This window comes from Pneumocystis murina, assembly GCF_000349005.2.
Source record: "Pneumocystis murina B123 chromosome Unknown supercont1.2, whole genome shotgun sequence".
In the NCBI taxonomy this organism is placed as follows: Eukaryota; Fungi; Ascomycota; class Pneumocystomycetes; order Pneumocystales; family Pneumocystaceae; genus Pneumocystis; species Pneumocystis murina.
In genome coordinates this window covers 416,623-435,133 of record NW_017802360.1, presented here as the reverse complement: position 1 = coordinate 435,133, position 18,511 = coordinate 416,623, and the positions used below count along the sequence as shown (strand labels likewise).

General features: G+C 26.2%; 13 protein-coding genes across 13 annotated transcripts; 6 read left to right on the top strand and 7 right to left on the bottom strand.

Moving 5' to 3' along the window:
* Positions 1 to 18: 18 nt before the first annotated feature.
* Positions 19 to 2,387, bottom strand: PNEG_00762 (hypothetical protein; the record flags this gene model as incomplete). The annotated part of the gene is made up of 11 exons (XM_007874473.1): positions 19 to 234; positions 278 to 302; positions 350 to 737; positions 785 to 960; positions 1,006 to 1,128; positions 1,172 to 1,296; positions 1,348 to 1,509; positions 1,557 to 1,720; positions 1,774 to 2,017; positions 2,063 to 2,145; positions 2,201 to 2,387. The coding sequence occupies 11 exons, from the start codon at positions 2,385 to 2,387 to the stop codon at positions 19 to 21; spliced, it is 1,893 nt and encodes a 630-aa protein (XP_007872664.1).
* A 1,517-nt stretch (positions 2,388 to 3,904) lies between these two features.
* Positions 3,905 to 4,453, top strand: PNEG_00761 (hypothetical protein; the record flags this gene model as incomplete). The annotated part of the gene is made up of 1 exon (XM_007874472.1): positions 3,905 to 4,453. One exon carries the CDS (start codon positions 3,905 to 3,907, stop codon positions 4,451 to 4,453), a length of 549 nt encoding a protein of 182 aa, XP_007872663.1.
* PNEG_03603 (hypothetical protein) lies at positions 4,431 to 6,045 on the bottom strand. The gene is made up of 7 exons (XM_007874548.1): positions 5,984 to 6,045; positions 5,827 to 5,943; positions 5,620 to 5,777; positions 5,448 to 5,569; positions 4,769 to 5,405; positions 4,574 to 4,695; positions 4,431 to 4,526 (listed from the first exon to the last, which is right to left on the bottom strand). Exons 1-7 carry the CDS (start codon positions 5,987 to 5,989, stop codon positions 4,450 to 4,452), a joined length of 1,239 nt encoding a protein of 412 aa, XP_007872739.1. The 5' UTR covers positions 5,990 to 6,045; the 3' UTR covers positions 4,431 to 4,449.
* A 31-nt stretch (positions 6,046 to 6,076) lies between these two features.
* PNEG_00760 (GTP-binding protein rho4) lies at positions 6,077 to 7,321 on the top strand. The gene is made up of 5 exons (XM_007874471.1): positions 6,077 to 6,101; positions 6,144 to 6,335; positions 6,383 to 6,398; positions 6,456 to 6,643; positions 6,694 to 7,321. The coding sequence occupies exons 2-5, from the start codon at positions 6,210 to 6,212 to the stop codon at positions 6,868 to 6,870; spliced, it is 507 nt and encodes a 168-aa protein (XP_007872662.1). The 5' UTR covers positions 6,077 to 6,101; positions 6,144 to 6,209; the 3' UTR covers positions 6,871 to 7,321.
* PNEG_00759 (hypothetical protein) lies at positions 7,153 to 7,535 on the bottom strand (the record flags this gene model as incomplete). The annotated part of the gene is made up of 3 exons (XM_007874470.1): positions 7,153 to 7,278; positions 7,327 to 7,389; positions 7,431 to 7,535. The coding sequence occupies 3 exons, from the start codon at positions 7,533 to 7,535 to the stop codon at positions 7,153 to 7,155; spliced, it is 294 nt and encodes a 97-aa protein (XP_007872661.1).
* Positions 7,536 to 7,676: 141 nt separating this feature from the next.
* PNEG_00758 (peptidyl-prolyl cis-trans isomerase-like 3) lies at positions 7,677 to 8,411 on the top strand (the record flags this gene model as incomplete). The annotated part of the gene is made up of 6 exons (XM_007874469.1): positions 7,677 to 7,679; positions 7,729 to 7,803; positions 7,853 to 7,930; positions 7,993 to 8,076; positions 8,123 to 8,241; positions 8,285 to 8,411. 6 exons carry the CDS (start codon positions 7,677 to 7,679, stop codon positions 8,409 to 8,411), a joined length of 486 nt encoding a protein of 161 aa, XP_007872660.1.
* A 36-nt stretch (positions 8,412 to 8,447) lies between these two features.
* On the bottom strand, positions 8,448 to 9,450 carry PNEG_00757 (hypothetical protein; the record flags this gene model as incomplete). Its single annotated transcript, XM_007874468.1, has 2 exons — positions 8,448 to 8,673; positions 8,721 to 9,450. The coding sequence occupies 2 exons, from the start codon at positions 9,448 to 9,450 to the stop codon at positions 8,459 to 8,461; spliced, it is 945 nt and encodes a 314-aa protein (XP_007872659.1). The 3' UTR covers positions 8,448 to 8,458.
* A 356-nt stretch (positions 9,451 to 9,806) lies between these two features.
* Positions 9,807 to 12,377, top strand: PNEG_00756 (hypothetical protein; the record flags this gene model as incomplete). The annotated part of the gene is made up of 2 exons (XM_007874467.1): positions 9,807 to 9,846; positions 9,895 to 12,377. The coding sequence occupies 2 exons, from the start codon at positions 9,807 to 9,809 to the stop codon at positions 12,375 to 12,377; spliced, it is 2,523 nt and encodes an 840-aa protein (XP_007872658.1).
* A 71-nt stretch (positions 12,378 to 12,448) lies between these two features.
* Positions 12,449 to 13,526, bottom strand: PNEG_00755 (hypothetical protein; the record flags this gene model as incomplete). Its single annotated transcript, XM_007874465.1, has 8 exons — positions 12,449 to 12,535; positions 12,582 to 12,801; positions 12,845 to 12,977; positions 13,021 to 13,153; positions 13,202 to 13,247; positions 13,291 to 13,332; positions 13,376 to 13,405; positions 13,462 to 13,526. The coding sequence occupies 8 exons, from the start codon at positions 13,524 to 13,526 to the stop codon at positions 12,449 to 12,451; spliced, it is 756 nt and encodes a 251-aa protein (XP_007872656.1).
* Positions 13,527 to 13,728: 202 nt separating this feature from the next.
* Positions 13,729 to 14,940, top strand: PNEG_00754 (hypothetical protein; the record flags this gene model as incomplete). Its single annotated transcript, XM_007874464.1, has 4 exons — positions 13,729 to 13,786; positions 13,859 to 14,246; positions 14,286 to 14,302; positions 14,351 to 14,940. 4 exons carry the CDS (start codon positions 13,729 to 13,731, stop codon positions 14,938 to 14,940), a joined length of 1,053 nt encoding a protein of 350 aa, XP_007872655.1.
* Positions 14,941 to 14,996: 56 nt separating this feature from the next.
* Positions 14,997 to 15,714, bottom strand: PNEG_00753 (hypothetical protein; the record flags this gene model as incomplete). The annotated part of the gene is made up of 5 exons (XM_007874463.1): positions 14,997 to 15,050; positions 15,092 to 15,235; positions 15,276 to 15,316; positions 15,361 to 15,573; positions 15,621 to 15,714. 5 exons carry the CDS (start codon positions 15,712 to 15,714, stop codon positions 14,997 to 14,999), a joined length of 546 nt encoding a protein of 181 aa, XP_007872654.1.
* Positions 15,715 to 15,828: 114 nt separating this feature from the next.
* Positions 15,829 to 17,382, top strand: PNEG_00752 (hypothetical protein). The gene is made up of 5 exons (XM_007874462.1): positions 15,829 to 15,902; positions 15,969 to 16,501; positions 16,544 to 16,666; positions 16,712 to 16,847; positions 16,891 to 17,382. The coding sequence occupies exons 1-5, from the start codon at positions 15,848 to 15,850 to the stop codon at positions 17,001 to 17,003; spliced, it is 960 nt and encodes a 319-aa protein (XP_007872653.1). The 5' UTR covers positions 15,829 to 15,847; the 3' UTR covers positions 17,004 to 17,382.
* Positions 16,062 to 18,436, bottom strand: PNEG_00751 (hypothetical protein). The gene is made up of 7 exons (XM_007874461.1): positions 18,245 to 18,436; positions 17,995 to 18,197; positions 17,867 to 17,948; positions 17,491 to 17,819; positions 17,332 to 17,445; positions 17,167 to 17,282; positions 16,062 to 17,123 (listed from the first exon to the last, which is right to left on the bottom strand). The coding sequence occupies exons 1-7, from the start codon at positions 18,325 to 18,327 to the stop codon at positions 17,013 to 17,015; spliced, it is 1,038 nt and encodes a 345-aa protein (XP_007872652.1). The 5' UTR covers positions 18,328 to 18,436; the 3' UTR covers positions 16,062 to 17,012.
* Between the last annotated feature and the right edge of the window lie 75 nt (positions 18,437 to 18,511).

Genomic DNA, 18,511 nt, shown 5'->3' with positions numbered 1-18,511 from the left:
AGTCTTACGAGAAAATATTCAAAATAAACTAATACTAAAAAAAGATGCATTATAATTATGAATACCAGTCATCCCAATTTTAATACGATTAGAATCATGTAAAGGTTCATTGTTCTGTGTATCTGAAGAAATTATATAAACTTCAGCTAACCACTCATACCAAACTTTTTTTGAATCAGTTTGACGCCAAAAATAAAGATCAACATGTGAACCAGAAGGAACATATAAAGGCGTCTAATTAAATTAATTTATTATTGTATATTTTTTAGGATTATACTTTTAAGGGAAAAAAAGCAGGAAACCTAGTAATGTTAAAATATTCGATAATTTAATAAGGATAAAGAGATACCATGATACCATATCTTTTAACTTTTCATCAATTATGTCTGGACGTGTAGATAATTTAATGTTATCATAAAGAACAGCTTCGAAATATCCAGCAAATCCATGCAACATACCTCTAGAAAATATATTAAATGTATTTTTAGATTTTCTTGTATTATGAAAATTGGAATTATCATCATAATAATTTGGATTAGGATGGGAAAATTTCCATAATTCTTGAAACTTATTTTCACTATCTTTAGCAAGATAATCTATCGAATGCAACCATATAGAATAAAACATTTCAAAAGCAGCATCGCTTTTCATTTGTAATATATTTCCATATATTTTTGGTGCCATAATTGGAGTAATATATGTGGTATATGAAGATGGAATAAAAATCCCACCTTTTGCTTTTTTTAACGATTAATAATATTACTTATATAAAGATAAAGTATACGATTTAGAAACTTTTGAACACCATCGAGGCATTCTGGACTAAGTTCATTATCTCCAAAACTTCCTAGTAGCTCACTAATAATAATATCAATTAAAACAGGTGGTTTCCATAATCGCATATCTATATGTATTAAATGTATATTATTATTCCATTCATATCTATTCCGATGCTCTAATCTTTTAAAATATTAAAATATTATAAATCAAAAGTTTAAAACATACGTTATAAAAGCATTTGGATTTTTTTCAATTGCGTAAATAATAATTTTTCGATCAGCAGATTCAGCAGCTTTTAAAGATCTTGATATAAGTGGCCCTCTTCCTGCACCAACAATTGCAATATATCTATTTTAAATATCAAACTTTTTAAAAAAAAAATTTAACAAACATTGGTTCATTTAATTTAGAACGATCCATAAGGGCTCGACGAATAGAAAGTTCATATTGATCATATTTTACAAGATCTTTTTCAAAAACTTCATAGGTTATACTTTCAAGGTTATCTGCCAATGGCTAAAATATATATTTTATAATCAAAATCGAAAATAAAAAATAGAGTATTACCTGAAGAGGAATTTGCAAATAATCTTGATATCCATTTGCAAACTTCTCAATTGTAGTAGTTGGATTTATATTCTCTAAATGTCTTAAATATTGATAATATACTGAAGAATTATTGCTCAAAGATATGTCATCTGAGATTTGTAGAAGAACATTAGGTTTAAACTAAATAAAATCAATCAATCAATCAACAATTATGGAAAATAATATACTTTAATAAGTTTAGTATAAAAAGTTTGATGAGCTTGAGGAAGAATCAGATTACCATCAGAATTCGATACAAAAATATTTGAATTAATAATTAAAAGACCAATAGGTTCAGCAAACCAACGTGTAATTGCTGTTAGCTCAGGAAGTTTATTTCCAATCTTAAAAGCTAAAAATAAATGTTAAAAATATGAAGAGAAATGAAGATAAAGAATTCTTTACCCAATAATAACCTATTATTGTACCCACATAATATACGAATTGTATTCCAAATATCCCACAATTCCAATGGATCAACTAAATCATCCATCGAAAAAAAAATATAAAAGTGTATATATGTGGAAAGAGAAAATAAATGATTGATCATACGAGCATATTGAGGAATCAATGTCTTTTGTGTAAATAGTGGTAAAACAAAATGCGAAATACCAATATAGGAAACATATTGAACCTCGTCATATAAAATCTGACAAAAAATAAATATATCCAGTAATTTTTATTTCTATCATACCTGAGTTGATTTCTTTAATATTTGTTCATCATATAAATCCAATTGAATATAAGATAAAGCAAAAGCCGATATATCTAAAATATCTTTTAAAATTATACATTAATATTTCTTTTTTTTTAAGAAAAAAGAAATATTTACCCTCCACATGAATATTAACATCTTTATCTGAAAGACCTATATATTTTTCAAAATAATCATTTTCCTGGGTCTTATTTAAGACATTAATTCCAATAAAATCATAACCATTTTCTAATGCTTCAAATTTCTGAAAAATTGATGAACATTCTAACCCTATTAATAACTTATTTTGTTGTATATTTGTCATTAAAATTCATTAAATAAATATAGCTTGATTTTAAAGACTTTTATAACAAAAAAATTATATTTAATAATATTTAAAAAAATCCTCAATTTATTTCTTCTGATTAATTGTTAAAGTGTAAAAAAACATAAAATCTTAATTTCATAAATATTTTAAAACTATTAAATTCATGATTTAAATCTTTAAAAAAAATATTTAAAAAAAAATAAAACTATCAAAAAGACTCTTTAAAAATATAATAGAAAATTCATTAAGAAATAAAGAGAATATCCATAAAATTTATATTTAACATTATTATTATTATACTATAGATATACATAAAAAAGTAATATATATATAGGAAATATGTAACATATTTATAATATATTAAAAGCTTCAATTCGTCCATTAATACATTTCAGCAATGTTTTTCTTTTGTTTTTTAAGTGAATAGATTTTTTCATAAAAAAGCCCTCGATCTATACTTTTATCAAAAAGAAATTGCAAGATATATATAAAAAGCAAATCTCCTCCGTTTCTTGGTCAAATTAGCAATATCTTTACATTGCTTTTGCCGGAATTTAACCCTAAGTGTTCAGTCGTGTTATCAATGGCTATTATATCAAGGCGTTAACCTGAACGGAGAAACAAAAAGCGTGCACGCTTTTAGATATCTGCGTGATAAATGAATGAAAAAAATATAAGATAGGATAGTAGCCACTCGGGTGACTTTGTGTTTCTTGATGTTTTGAATTGGCTTTTAACACTCGGCCTTTATATATAAATGAAGGCAAATAATAAGCAAAAAAGTAAAAAAAGGATATTTTACTTGGAAAAAGAAACAATTTATGTCATTTTCATTAAAGAAATACTCATTCATTATTTAATGGCAAATTGTTTTCTCAACCCAGTGTTTTAAACGTTTTGAGAATATAGTATTGAATATTTCATTACACGATAGGCTTACCTTTATTTTTTTTAAAGAAGCCAAAGACAACAAGCGGTTTTTTCGTGAAGTCCGTTTGTCCGTTGAATGGGAAACCATTTCTAAAACAAAGGTTCACTTGAGTTTTTGCTGAAACACACGAATATCTTGTATATTTAAAATATATTTATAAAAATAGAAGTCTTTTCTTGAACAAGAAGATGAATATAACGTTAAAAAGGATGAAATATTTTGCATCAACTATTTCTTTCAGCAGGACCACCTTTTTGGTGTTATCAAAGCTTCGTGCTTGTCTGTTTGAGGGTTAAATAGAATGCATAAAGATTCATAATTGACGTTTATTCATAATTTTTGTAAGGATAGATAAGCCTATATTTTTGGAGCTTTAAGACAAATATATAAAATGTTTGTCTTTTTTTATGGTTAAGCCCTTTTTTGCTTTCATTTACTTTTTTACAAAATACTATACTAATTATAAATTATTAGTTTTTCTAACGTATAATAGGGTATTTATATTTGGATATTTCTGCAATATTTTTATCTTTATTTTTAACTATTATCGTGAATTTTACTTATTTTTTCTAAAAAAACAAAAATGAATACACTATCTCTAGCTGAATTGCATCATCTTCGGAGGCTTTCTTATTCAGCATTGCCATTTTCTTTTGAATTATCATCATATTTTATGTCAGTCTTTTATGAAAATATTCGACATCATGGGATTTCTTTATCTGAAATTCATGATAAAACAGCCTGTTTATCATGTGGTATGATTTGGATACCAGGATGGACCTGTACAATACGTTTACGACGTAGTTCAGCAAAGCGTTATTGGCATCAAAAAAGGACGAAAATGGAGTATCCAAAGCTTAATTATTGGGTAGAATATAAATGTCAAAGATGTGATCGAATTACAAAATTTCAGCGAGAAAAATATGTTATAAAGAATAAAAGCACTAATATATTACTTGAGAGACCTTCAGAAACTTCGAAAGAGGCTCAAACACATTCGAGACGGAATGTAAATACTCGAAGAAGAAAAAAAATACGCCTAGGTGGATTGGAAGGAATTATCGATAGAATGGAAAAAGAGGAAATAAAGAAAATGGAAAAAGGATTGTCTTTAGAAGATTTCATGCTTTAAGTTTGATATATTTTATTATCAATACCCAGCATTTTACAAAAAGCCTCTGTTTGAGGATTATTATATAAAGGTGCTATATGGGATGTAAGTCTATGCTAAACATAAGAAATATTTTCATACGTGGATATGCTGAAAAGGCATTTCCTACAACGGGTGCGGTATGTTCGAAATGTTGAGGTATTTCTAGTCCATGTAACTGAACAATATGATCATAAACCCATTCTTTTTCTTTTTCTATTTCTCTAATTACAATTAATACGGAAAAATTACAGGAAAATGAACAAATAAATGAAGTTTCAAAATTATTAAATTTACCTTGCTAAATATGCATTATCCCAAGGGAGTGACGGTTGCTGATATTCGATTGAAAAATATGGGTGAAATACTCTACAAATAGCCAACCAATCTACATCATATGAGAGTATTGGCTTTTCATTGACCTCATGAGGCGTCGGAATATCAAGAATTTCCAGAAAATGCCGTCCTGGTAAACACTTATCAAGTGCTAAAAATCGTGTAATTTTATGAGATGCTTCAATTTTAGTAATAACTTTATCGTCTTCATCGTTTAAGTCTATTTCATCCGGATTTTCTTTAACCATTTCTACCATATTTTCCTTCCAATTTTCATATACATTATGTATCTTTATTGCTTCAAATTTTACATGCAAATGTGCTGAAAACCAATATGCTGGCTGCAATTCATTCATTAACCGTTCGTTAGCAGCAGATCCCAAACAATTATTCTGTATATCATTAAAAAAATACGGTTTTATCGATAATAATCTTTTTAAATCTCCATGTTTCTCAATTCCTCGTGGCCAATCGTGAGAAAGAAAAATATCAATAGGTTTTGTTCTCCCGGTATTTAATAACTTACACACCTCAAACTCTCGAACATGATATACACTTTTTAATGACTCCATATTATATGGGACTTTCTCAAAATGTCCTATAATCATTATTTTTTTTCAAAAAAAATACAATAATTAACCTTTCGTATAATTCTTTTCTTTATAAATACCCGATATACCTCCTACTCGTAATCCGCCTATATTAATAATATTTGCTGCTCCCATATAATATATATTCGGGCAGACCCATCCTCCATAATATCTATCCATTATTAAAAAGAAAAAAGCTACATATCATAGAAAATAACCCACAATTCCCATAAATAATTACTTGCTTCATGATTGCCTCCAACAAAAATCGTTAAAACTGGTGCTTTCTTTTCACCTGAATAATAAGATGAAAAATCTCCCAATTTTCGATATTTTTCTGGAACAGATAAGCATGCCAGGTCCGCCTCATTACGTACTGCCTTAAAATGCTTAAAAAAAACCAAATTTATCTATAAAAAATATATAAACCTGAAAATCTCCTGCAATTAATAATACATCAACCTGACTCTGTGTCTTTTCTTCTTGACGTTTTAGTTCCCTATAAATTGCATCAAGTTCACTATGACAGCATCCCTCAATAGCAATCTAAATCTGTAAAAATATAAAGTTAAATAACTAAGCTTACTTTCATCTACTTTTAAGTAGTCGTCAATACCCAGCGCGGCTCCAAACACGAAACGCGTTTTTATTCATCCTAATTTATTAACCGGCCAACATAAAAAAATAAGAGACTATATAAACAGGTAATTTAAGTGCAAATTCGCAGTTTTTAATAAAAATAATAGAAAAATAATAAGGATAGAAGTATTAGTGTTATACGTCTTTTTTTTTCTGAGAAAAATTGCCATAAAATGTATAGATTTCAAGAGAAACTTCATCCTCGACCAGATTTTGTAAAAAAATTAGTAGTAGTTGGAGATGGAGGGTGTGGAAAGACATGTTTACTTATTGTATATAGCCAAGGATCATTTCCAGAGGTTTTTTTCCAGATTTAATAGGGTTAAATTTGACAATTAGATTATAGAAATATGTTCCAACAGGTTAGAGAAAATTGTTTAAAAAAAAAGGTCAAAATAAGGCTAATAAGAATATAAAAGTTTTTGAGAATTATGTTACGAATGTTTATTATGGATCGAATAATAAAATTGTAGAATTAGCATTATGGGATACAGCAGGCCAAGAAGAATATGATCGACTTCGACCTTTAAGTTATCCAGAAAGTGATGTTATTTTGATATGCTTTGCAATTGATTATCCTTCGAGTTTAGAAAATGTTACGGATAAGGTTTTTAGTGTTTTTTTTCTTAAAAAAAAAAACTAATTTGGAATATTTAGTGGTATCCGGAAGTTACTCATTTTTGTCCAAATATACCGATTGTTTTGGTAGGATTAAAGTCAGATTTACGAAAAAATAGGAATGCAATTGGATTATTGAGATCGAAGGGTTTAAATCCAGTTACATATCAACAAGTTTTTTCAATTTTTTTATCTGTTATGTTCAATCACTATTAACCACTTAATAGGCTATCTCTGTCGCAGAAGAAATTAAATCACAATATTTAGAATGTTCTTCAAAGGAAAATGTAGGTGTTAAGGAAGTTTTTGATCTTGCTATTTCTTTAGCCATAAACAATAAACGATTTCGAAAATTACGTAAAGGCATGTGTCAAATCTTATAATTTCTTAAATATATTTTATATTTAAGAATCCTAATTGATATTTGGAATTTAAATATTCTTTTTTTTTTGGATAAATTTTATATACAAAAAAATAGGTCAAACATATTTATTATTTTCATACTAAACCTTCTCCATTTTGTTCTGTTTCTTGAGTTTCTTCTGGCATGGGATAGTGTTCTTTCGACAATACGTCATGAAACATTTTCCACAAAGTAGATACACTTTCAAATTCTTTTCCAACCTATTTTTTGGGTTTTATTTCTCAAAATTGAAAAAAAAAGACTCATACTGTTATAAAACTTTCAATATTTCTATTTAAAATGTTTAAATTTGTTATGATTTGCTCCATACTCTATTTATAAGCCTTTTACTACGGAAAAGTGTTAAAAAAACCTGTGCAACTTGTCCAATCAAAACGTCTCGCTGTTTTTCAAATATTGAACGACTGTTTATGCTAGAGCCATTTGTTTCTGTATTTATTGGGACATTTGAACTCATTTAATCTTGCCTTGTTAAAATCTAGCCTTTCAAGGTATCCCGCTGAGATCAATATCGACATTAAAAAATACAAAATTCAATAAATAAACTAGGAGATGGAATATTTATTATTAGCACATATAATTATATTTAAATGAAAGAATGGTATCCATTTATCTTTTGTTTTTTTTCATGAAATTTGACCTATTTTTAGAGTGTTACATTACATACAGATGTTGGAGATATTAAAATTGAAATTTTTTGTGAATTAGTGCCTCAGACAGCCTATGTAGATAATATATAGGATTTATTTATATGGGAATATTAATGAAAAGCAGAATTTTTTAGCACTTTGTGCTAGTGGATATTATAATGGCTGTTTAATTCATAGAAACATTAAAGGATTTATCGTTCAGGTAGATAAATATTAAAGAGCAAAAAAAAGGACAGAATGTAACTAGTATTTTAATGAATTTAGATGGGGGACCCTACAGGAACAGGAAAAGGTGGTACATCTATCTATGGAAAACATTTTGCAGATGAATTTCATTCTTTATTAAAAGTATAAAATATAAATATATTTTCTTTAAAACCGATTTTATTTTTAGCATAATGGAAGAGGAGTGGTATCTATGGCAAATTCTGGGCCAGATACTAATGGTAGTCAATTTTTTATAACATATACAAAACATCCACATTTAGATGGGAAATATACAGTTTTTGGAAGGTAAAATGTTATTTCTATTATATATTTATTCTTAAAATAGCAGAGTGATTGACGGTGTGGATACAACTCTTAATACTCTAGAAAAATTACAAGTTAATGAGAAATATAGACCGTTAAAAGAAGTGTATTTAAAAAATATTACAATTCATGCAAATCCACTTGCAAAGTAAAATGCTTAATATCATTTACAATATGTGAGAATAAGACTAGTATAATTTTATGATTTAGAATAATATGTTTGCATAACATCTACAACTTTTTTTCCTCGAGCCCTTGCAATATCTTCCGGTAAAACTTGAGTTTTTAATGCTTCAAGAGTTGCTTTAACTACATTCATTCCTGTACATGAACCTCTTACTTTTGCTGAGAGATCTTTTATGCCAATACAACGACATATTTCATGAATAAAATGATTTGCACGTATACCAAAACCTATATATATTAATTTATAATATTTGATTGTTGATTCTCAAATTTACCGCGTGGCCTAGACCTTAATTCTAATAACACTGCATGAAATTTATATCTCACATTTCCATAAATCGTTCGGTTTTCATACCGAGGTATATAATGCATATTTTTCATAGCCTGTAAACATGCTTTTTTTATTGCTGTACGCAATGCTTTAGATTTCCCTTCACCTAATCCTATCATTCCACTACCATTTCCTACTATTGCTAATGAATACATTGAAGATATTTTCCCTTTTCTTGTCTGATTTACAACTCTTCGTATTACAAGAGGCTTTTGTATAAGTTTTTTAATTTCCCATGGAGACATTCCTGTTATCATAGATAAATATTCTGGATCATTTTCTTTTAAAAAAATAGATTCAATCTTAGGTAAATATGGTGCTAGATCATATTCTTCTGAAGTATCTAAAGATGTTTCAGGTAAATTACTGGTTTTATTGTTTAAAAAATCTGACTCTTTATCTAAAAAAGGATCTTTAATAAGAAAATCTGTCACATATGGAATATGTAGTTGTGTTCTTCGAAGTTTCTGATTTTTTAACTCTGAATAATCATGTGATTTAATTACTGATAATATATTTTTATCCATATATTCTTTCTTTAAAGTAATGTTCTTATTTTTATTGATATTTAAACCAAAAAATGATGAAAAATAGCATTTTTTTATAGAACAAACATATTTAAAAGGTCCTAACCATAAAGATAGCCGAGACATATATATATTTGTAGGAAACATTTTTCATTTAACTTATATAATTCTTTTAAAATCTCATAAGAAACCCTAGAAAAAAATATATAAATAAAATAAACAGTTCTATATTATATTCCAAAATAATCAAAGGTTTCTTCCTATTAATTTATCTTAACCTTTGGATTTCTTCAGCCAGATATATAATTAAAAAAATATATTAATAAATATCTAAAGAAATCAATAAATGGAAAAATATTAAGAAATTTATATAGGAACTTTTACCTTTTTACTAATAAATAACATATTATCGAAGTATTTTCTTTAATAATATTTAGAAACAAATTAAAATATAAAGAATTTTTTAAGGATTTATTAAGAGAATTTATTTGTTAATTCCTTATATGGGGCTTATGTTTGAAGAATTAGAAGAAATCAGTAAAAGTATGAATTAAATTATATTGTGTTTAATAAGTATTGAGTATTTTTTAGATATTGAGAAGTCAATAGATTCAAGAAAAAAAGTGGATCTTCTTATTAGAAAATCAAAATTATATCTTAAATTGAAAAAAGTTGAAGAAGCAGTAAATATACTGCTTGAAGGCTTTTATATATCACCTGATAATGAAGAAATTAGAATTTTGCTAAATGAATTGAATAAAGAGTTTGAAGGAGTTTTAATATTCTCATTTGACTTTATTAAAGCAATTTTATTAAATAATTCAAGAAAATGTCAAGATCAAGAAATATTTAATTATTTTCTAGGACCTAATCAGGATTTACGAGTTAAAAAATTTATTGAAAATAAGGGAATTTTTGAATTGATGGAAGGATTTTCAAAATCCTTGTATATTTTACATTTTTATCTTGTTGGACGTCTTATTTTAATGCTTTGTTCTTTGTCAGACCTTATATGTGAATCTATGATTAATTATATAATTTCTAATGAGCCTGATATAATATTTCTATCAAAAGTTCCTGATACTATTATTCAAACAATATTTTTAGTTTTTTGCAAAAAAAGTTTATGGCCATCTACAAGAACATGGGAGTTTTCTTTGCAGAATTTTTTCAATAGCATTAGCAAGGAAATAAAAGAGTCGAAAAAAGAAAGACAGATAACATTACTGAAGGGCATTCATGATATTTTTTCTTTAGAAAATGAAGTTTTTCGAGTTTTCTGTAACTCTTCTTCTTTATATAGTATATTTATTCTATTTGGGAATAAAAATGATAAAGATATCAGGAAATTATCTTCCTTATTAACATTTAAATTGATTAAGCAAAAAAAAAATGTTTCAGAAAAATTTTTAGAAAATTTTATTTTTAATTTTATAATTGGATGTTTTAAAGAAGGCAGAAATGAAACACTAATTGGAGCATATTCAATACTTACATATCTTTTTACTATTGATTCATCAATGGCTGTTACGCTCTTTCTAAAAGATGGATTTTTAGAAGAAATATCTTCAGATATTAAAAATGATAATGAAGTGAATTTATTTCTCTTGGAAATGATTTCATCTTCCTGTATTAATATTGATTGTCGTAAAAAACTTTTAGAAATTTTTATGCCAGTTCTAAACGACTTAAAAAAGCAAAAAAACATCAAAATTTATTCATTATCTAAGATTATTATTATAAAACTAACATCTCAGACGAATAAAGAACAAAATATTAATAAAGAAGACATATTAAATCTTGCAAAAAATCTTGTTTTAATTATTTCTCAGGATTATAATGACACAAATATGTCATTCATTGAGGGTCTAGCTTATGTTTCTATGTTTTCTCATGTAAAAGAATATTTAGCTTCAGAAGAAAAGTTATTTATAGCAATTTCTGAAAGAGTTAAAAAAGAACCGAGTGACATTAATTTCATTTATCCAGCTTTCGTATCTATTAAAAATATTGTAAATTACAAATCCGAATTAACTGAAGAACAAAAACAAATAATTAAACTTAAAAGTATAGCGCAAGGATCTTCAGAGAACAGTGAAGACATTTTGGAATCTAACGAAAAAGTCACAGAACGTTGTTTTAAAATCATAAATTATCAAATGTCAATGACTCTTAATTTGGCTTTATCATGTCATTCAGATGCTATAAAAACTTTATGTTCAAAAATAATACTTTCATTTTCAATTGAGAAAAAACATCGTATTATTCTTGCAAAACAAGGTGTTATTCGAATTCTTTATAATATAATAAAAGACTATCAAACAAAAACATTATCAATTGAGGATTCTGAAAACAATTTTTTATATCCTGCTATAATTTCACTTGTAAAAATTCTTATTACTGTTAATCCGAATTTAATATTTGATCGATCAAGATTTCAGGTTGATGATCTCATAAAACCCATATATGAATGTTTAAAAATATCAGAAAATGATAATTCGATAGTTCAGTTTGAATGTCTTCTTGCACTTACTAATTTGGCTTCTATGAATATAGAAATTAGAGAAAAACTTGTATCTATTCTTTGGCCTATGATTGAATTATTGTGGCTTTCAAATAATGAATTGATTCAGAGATCAACGATTGAATTGATATGTAATTTAGTTGCATGTCCATCTGGTGTAGCTATATTTAAAAAAAATAAACAAAGAGTTCATATTTTATTGGCATTAGCAGATTCTCCAGATAAAAATACTCGCTCTGCTGCAGGAGGTGCTTTAGCCATTTTATCTGATGATTTATCTATTTGTAAAATAATATTGGAAAAAGAAAATGGAATTAAAATTATATTAGACATGATAAATGAAGATGTTGAAGATTTAATACACCGCGGATTAGTTTGTATAGCAAATATAATATATTCATTAGATTTTAAAGATAAGGTGTTATTTGAAAGACTAAATATTATAGAGGATTTATATAAAATCATAAAAAAAACTGAAAATAAGGAAATTATTGATTTATCTTATCAAATTATTGAAGAGTTACAAAAAAAAATCAAGTACATAAATTAATAAAATATCAAAATATTATAAAAATTTCATAATTTTAACTAATATCATAGAGAAAAATTATTTATTTAGGCTTATTCTGAAGAGTTAAAATCTTCATCTTCTATAATATCAATTGTTGGATTATGTTTTTTGTGATCATCTTTTTCGAATATTGTTAACTTAAGAATATTGATATTAATAACAAACAATTATTTTTTGACTTACATTTGTTATATCAGGTTCTTTAATTTCTCCAAAAAAAGATTCTAATTCATTTAATATTAATGGAAGTTCAATATTTTTAAGTTCTTCTTCTAAATTTATTGATGCTTTTTCCTTTGAAGATGAGGGAATAGATTTTATATTTTCATACAGCATTTTCCTTTCTTGAGCAAATTTTCTTAATTGTTCATCATAATCTAGTTTTTTTTTTTCTAATTTATTTCTATCTATATAAGATTAATTCAAGGATTTTAAAAGAAAAATACAGTCTCATTTTTTTATATTCCTCAAGATCATTCTGGGCTTTAGATTTCCATTTTTTATAATCATATAGATTTTTTTCTTTTAATTTTTGAGAAACAATATTGTCTAGGTCTTTTAACTGTTTCCATAAGGTTTCTACAAAAATAAATAACATATAGAAATTGTAACTTTTCACAACCTGCTTTGGAAAATGATCTTTCTATATCTTCTTGTACTTCATATAACTGATTTATTTCACTAAGAAACTTTTTTATGATACAAATTTCGGAAAATAACCTTTTTTTTATCATGTTTAGTGTATTAAGTTTTTCCTAGGCATAGAAATAAGAGTCATATGGTTGTTTTATGTATATTTTTACATTTATCTCTTCTATTTCTAGTACCTTTTCCAAAGAAAGTCTGATGCTAATTTTATATTAATCATTATTTTAAACAACAATATTTATACGTCTTTATAAGATGTTTCGTATGAGGAAGATTCTTAAGTTTTCTAGCTATTTTTAGTTTTTTCTTTTCATTTTCAAAATCTTTACTGTTCCCATATAGACATTTCTTCAAGAAATCTATCAAAAATAAATATATAAAAACAAAAAAATACAAGGAATTCGTTAGAATATACGATCTATCATCCTCTGTTGCTCCAAAATGTGTTATTTTTTGAATTAAATTTAAAAATATATTCATTTTAAAGATTTAAAAATATGATGTACTATGTAATTACTAGTTCAAAGTCAAAAATGCAATATACCATAAATATTATAAATACAATCTATTTATTTGACTCGTATTAAGGGATATTCTGGTAAAAAGAGAAAGAAAAAGATAAAAACAAGTTTAAAAAGCGACTAATTGATACTTGAAGAAAAAAATTATAAAAATACAAAGTATGAAGGAAGAAATACAGGAAATATTTGAAGAATCAGAATACAATACTTCTGGTGTTGGTATTTTACTTGGGAATATTTCAAAGAAAAATATACATTATCAATTAAAAACATATATAAATAATTTTATAGAAAAAATGAATGAAAAATATAAAATAGATGAAAAGATAGCATCTTTCAATATTCCATCACGATGGACTATTTATGGAAATATGCTATTATTTTCTTTTAATTCATTTTCATCTTCTCAATGGACTCTTTTTTTTTCAAAACTTGAAATATCAGATAAAACTCTTTTTTATAAAGGAATTTCAGAAATTTTTGGTGTTACACATCTTGCTCTAAATGGAAAAATTCCTCCTAATGATGAAATGAGGATTCCTGAAAAATTTGTGCCTTTGTATGGAGATTTTGGATTTAAAGTAAAAGGAAATCCAACAGAAAAGGATTTTAAAGAAGCATTTTGGGCTAGTACAAAACAAAATGGAATCTTTCAAGTTTGGTCTCCAATGTATACTATGTATTTTATCCTTCTTTTTTCTAATGTTAATTATTTAAGGTTTTCACGTGGAAATAGTATAAATATATATGTTGTTCCTTAATTATTTATTGATCTATACACAGTTAAAGAAAAGGCCAGAATTCTTATGTTGCCAGGTGTTAAAGATGCAATAATTGCTGATTTATATGCAGGAATTGGATATTTTGCATTTTTCTATCTTAAAGCAAAAGCAAAACATGTATTTTGTTGGGAAATAAATCCCTGGAGTGTGGAAGGACTATGTAGAGGCGCAAAATTGAACAATTTTAAGTACGAAAAAGTGAGTAATCTCGACAAAAATTATGAAAATAATCAATTGATTATATTTGAAAATAACAATATTTTAGCAAGTAAACAACTAGCAGGAAAAATAAAAAATATTCGGCATATTAACCTTGGTTTACTACCAAGTAGTGAAGATTCTTGGCTTACCTGCACAAAAATATTAGATAGTGAAGTAGGAGGTTGGATTCATGTTCATGCAGCTGTTTATAATAAAGAAATATATAATTGGACCAATAAATGTAAAGACAAATTTACCTCGTTATTCAAAAACAATTGGAAAATACAAATCCAACATGTAGAAAATGTCAAACAAATCTCTCCAAAAAAGTTACATATAGTAGTTGATTTATTATGTATTCCAAAAAATAAGATATCACCAATTATATAATGCATAAAAATATAAAGTCATTGAAAAATAAAAACATAGTATATTAGAAGATGTTTTTATTTTTTTAAGTATTTTTTTGGTATTATGATAATGTTTATATTTTTCATTGCCTATAAATGTTAATAAAAAACTTAATTTTATAAATTCATACATAAAAATTTCTTAATTTTTCTTCCAATATTTCTTTTTCCTTATATAAAATTTCATTGTGTTTTTTAAGATGTTCAATGTCTTCAAAATGTTTCCAATTATCATTTAAATTTCTATGATAAACTTCAATATGATGAATATTAAACTAAAATATTAATAAATAAAAGTATAAAAAATAATCTTACTTCTGTTTCAAAATCCTCATGATGTCCATCAAAGCCCAGATCTAACATTATATCTAATTTATTACAATTAAATGTTTATATATACCTGGCAACATATTTCCTTCATATATAAACTCTTTAAATTCGTCAAGAGTAACAATTCCATCTTCATTTTTATCAATATAAGACAAAAGCTTCTTTTCTAAATATATTTTTTCTTTTTCTGTTAAATCTTCATTATCCAAACCATATATTCGTCTAAAATCTTTTGCATTCCAATGTCCATTAAAATTAAAATCATGTAGATAAAAAAATGTGTCTTTTATTGTTATAAAATATCTTTTGACTTATTTCTTGTATATTTACCCAAATCATAGGATTCTGTATCATGTTCATTTTTCATATGATGATCCATCCAATTTTTACCATTTTCTAAAGCTGAAAAAGAGAATATAGGCATAAAAATAAATATGAAGACAATATTGTTCATATTTTTAAAGATTCTCAATGTTTTAATAGCCTTTTATGTTATTTATTTTTTATAAGGCTGATCGAAAGGTTACTATAAGGTTTATTTACTTAAATGTAAAAGGATGGATGGGTTTAAAACATTAAGAAATAATCATCCTTATGAAGGTATTTATGAAGGTAATGTTATTTTATTGTTTTCTTCTAGTTTAATTTTTTGATTCTTGAGGATATTAATAGATTTAGATGAAAAATCTAATCTTTTGGTGGTAATTCTTGATACAAATCCTTTTGGATGGGAGGAACTGTCAGAATATATATCTTTTGATAGTGCAATTAGGGAATTACTTGTATTTTTCAACGCACATCTTTCATTAAATCAAAGCAATGATCTTGCTGTTCTTGCGTCTCATATAGATTTTGTAGAATATTTATATCCTTCGGTTGAAGAATTGTCTGAAGAAAATAAAGAAATATCAGAGAATGAAGAAGAATCTAACAAAAGGCCTAATTTATACTGGCCTTTTTATTTTATGAATAAACAAATTAAAGAAAATTTGAAAAAATTAATTGATCGAAGTAATAAACAAGAAGATGGATATATAACATCTACGATGCTAGGAGGATCTTTATGTATGGCGCTGGCATATGTGAATCGTTTTATGCAAAATATTGAAGAAAATAAATTAAAAGCAAGAATTTTTATCATATCGGTGTCTAGTGATATTGCATTTCAATATATTCCTATTATGAATTGTACTTTTAGTGCTCAAAAAAAAGTATATAAAGAATATTTCTGAATGCTTATTTGATATATATAGAAAATTCCAATTGATGTATGTAAAATTGGAAAAGATTCAGTGTTTTTGCAACAAGCATCGGATGCTACTAAAGGTATTTATCTTCATCTTGATAAACCTAAAAGCCTTTTACAGTATTTAATGGTTCGGAATTTGTTGTGTTTTAAAAATATTTAATAATTTATATAGATGATTTTTCTTCCAGATCAAAAAGTTCGTCAACACCTTGTTTTACCTTTTCAACTTAATGTAGATTTCAGAGCAGCCTGTTTTTGTCACAAAAAAATTGTAGATATAGGATATGTTTGTTCTGTATGCTTATCAAGTTGAGTCTCAAATTTCAATTATATTTTTATTAATATTTGTAGTTTTTTGTATAAAATATCCAAAATGTTTAATATGTGATACTATATTTGACACAAATATGTCACAAAAAAATATTGAAAACCCTCCATCTAATACTTTTGAAACATATATCTAGTTTAAAATATTATACAAACGATCTAGAGTTTCCAGAATAAACGAATGAATTAGGTGATTTTTCATTTTCTGAAATTTCTGCTTTGGATTTAGTGTCGTTGGAAAACATATATCCAACACCCTTTCAATAGTAAATAAATTTAACAACAATATATGTAATAAACCATCGATGGTGTACAATGGGCAAAAAGAAAGTCTATTATATACGTATTTTCTAATGACTCAATTTTTACGACAACTAAACCAGCAAAAGGAGTATGTCCTCGAATTGTTCGTGACGCTTTATGTCATTAAAAATCAAATTATATAAACAGACAATAATCATTTACATAGAAAATCATTTTTGATGCAATTTTTTACTGATTTTAATAAATCTTCTCCCATAAGAATTCTTTCGCAGCATTTTTTTGCAAGGCTAGTGGAAATAATTTGTTCACCTGAACCTTATTTTGGTTTTTAACAGTTATAAAATTTATCAATTATGATACCTGAACATACTACCGCTACACCTGTTCCATTTTCATTCATTTCAACCCACGTTCCAGCTAATGGTATTGCTGCTAATCCAAGTCTTCCTGGATATTTCATAGCAATTCCTCCTGAACTTGATCCTGCTGCCAAAATACCATCCTTGTCTACCGCAATTACTCCTACTGTATCTGATACTGAATTAATATCTAAAGTCTTAGCTAATTCCAATTCTTTCGACCATTTTTCCCATAAAATACGAGATCTTGGAGAAATAAGTGTTTCTGGATCAACTTCTGTGATTCCATTTTGAATTGCCCATAATGTCGCTCCTTCTCCTACAAGAATACTATTATCTTTTAAAATTAAAAATAAATAAAAATAAAGCATCTTAACATTGGTTGTGTCCTATTTAAAGATAATACATCATCTTGTGTATCAATAAGTGCTTTTGCTACTGAGATTGGATGCTTTATTTCTATTAATATAATTAATATTAATAACCATAGATTTTCATGTCACGCTTTTAAGAGCACCAACTGCCGCTAATTTTCCTGAAAATCCATCCATAATAGAAGCATCACATTCAACTTCTCCATTCAATGTTAAATTAGAACCATACCCTGCATTTGTATATTTATTTCTTTCTAATAATTGCACAGCTTTTTCTACTGCTTCTATTGCTTTACCACCTTGACGAATCAATTTCATAGCTTCTTCACATGCTCTAAGCATATTATAAAAGACATTCTGATAATATAGATGTTAAATGACCTTTTGCATAGCTTTTTATAATGGTTTTCATGGGTCTTATTATGACATCCTGCTCCAATATGAGCAACTACAAAACCCATCATTTTTTTCAGGGAAAAAAAACGTATGGTCAAAATATAACGTCTAAAAATAGATTGTTTCTTAATATTTCAGAAAAAAAAACGCAATAAATAGGATAATTTGACTTTTTTAAAAAAAATACATTTTTTAAGAGTTAAAGATCGATAAAAACTATCAATTTTTATATTTTCTTAATTTTCTAGAAAA

Excerpts from the sequence above, each read along its gene's own strand:
- PNEG_03603 (XM_007874548.1), bottom strand. Across the intron at positions 5,778-5,826 it reads TAATTGCAGGAGATTTTCAG|GCAGTACGTAATGAGGCGGA; the intron begins GTTTATATATTT and ends AAGCATTTTAAG. Across the intron at positions 4,696-4,768 it reads GATAATGCATATTTAGCAAG|AGAAATAGAAAAAGAAAAAG; the intron begins GTAAATTTAATA and ends AATTGTAATTAG.
- PNEG_00760 (XM_007874471.1), top strand. The coding sequence starts at position 6,210 with ATGTATAGATTTCAAGAGAAACTTCATCCTCGACCAGATTTTGTAAAA. Across the intron at positions 6,644-6,693 it reads TAGAAAATGTTACGGATAAG|TGGTATCCGGAAGTTACTCA; the intron begins GTTTTTAGTGTT and ends TGGAATATTTAG.
- PNEG_00752 (XM_007874462.1), top strand. The coding sequence starts at position 15,848 with ATGGATGGGTTTAAAACATTAAGAAATAATCATCCTTATGAAGGTATT. Across the intron at positions 16,502-16,543 it reads CTTTTAGTGCTCAAAAAAAA|AAAATTCCAATTGATGTATG; the intron begins GTATATAAAGAA and ends TGATATATATAG. Across the intron at positions 16,848-16,890 it reads TTGTTCTGTATGCTTATCAA|TTTTTTGTATAAAATATCCA; the intron begins GTTGAGTCTCAA and ends TAATATTTGTAG.
- PNEG_00751 (XM_007874461.1), bottom strand. The coding sequence starts at position 18,327 with ATGATGGGTTTTGTAGTTGCTCATATTGGAGCAGGATGTCATAATAAG. Across the intron at positions 17,446-17,490 it reads TGTAGCGGTAGTATGTTCAG|GTTCAGGTGAACAAATTATT; the intron begins GTATCATAATTG and ends AACCAAAATAAG. Across the intron at positions 17,124-17,166 it reads CCCATTGTACACCATCGATG|GGTGTTGGATATATGTTTTC; the intron begins GTTTATTACATA and ends TACTATTGAAAG.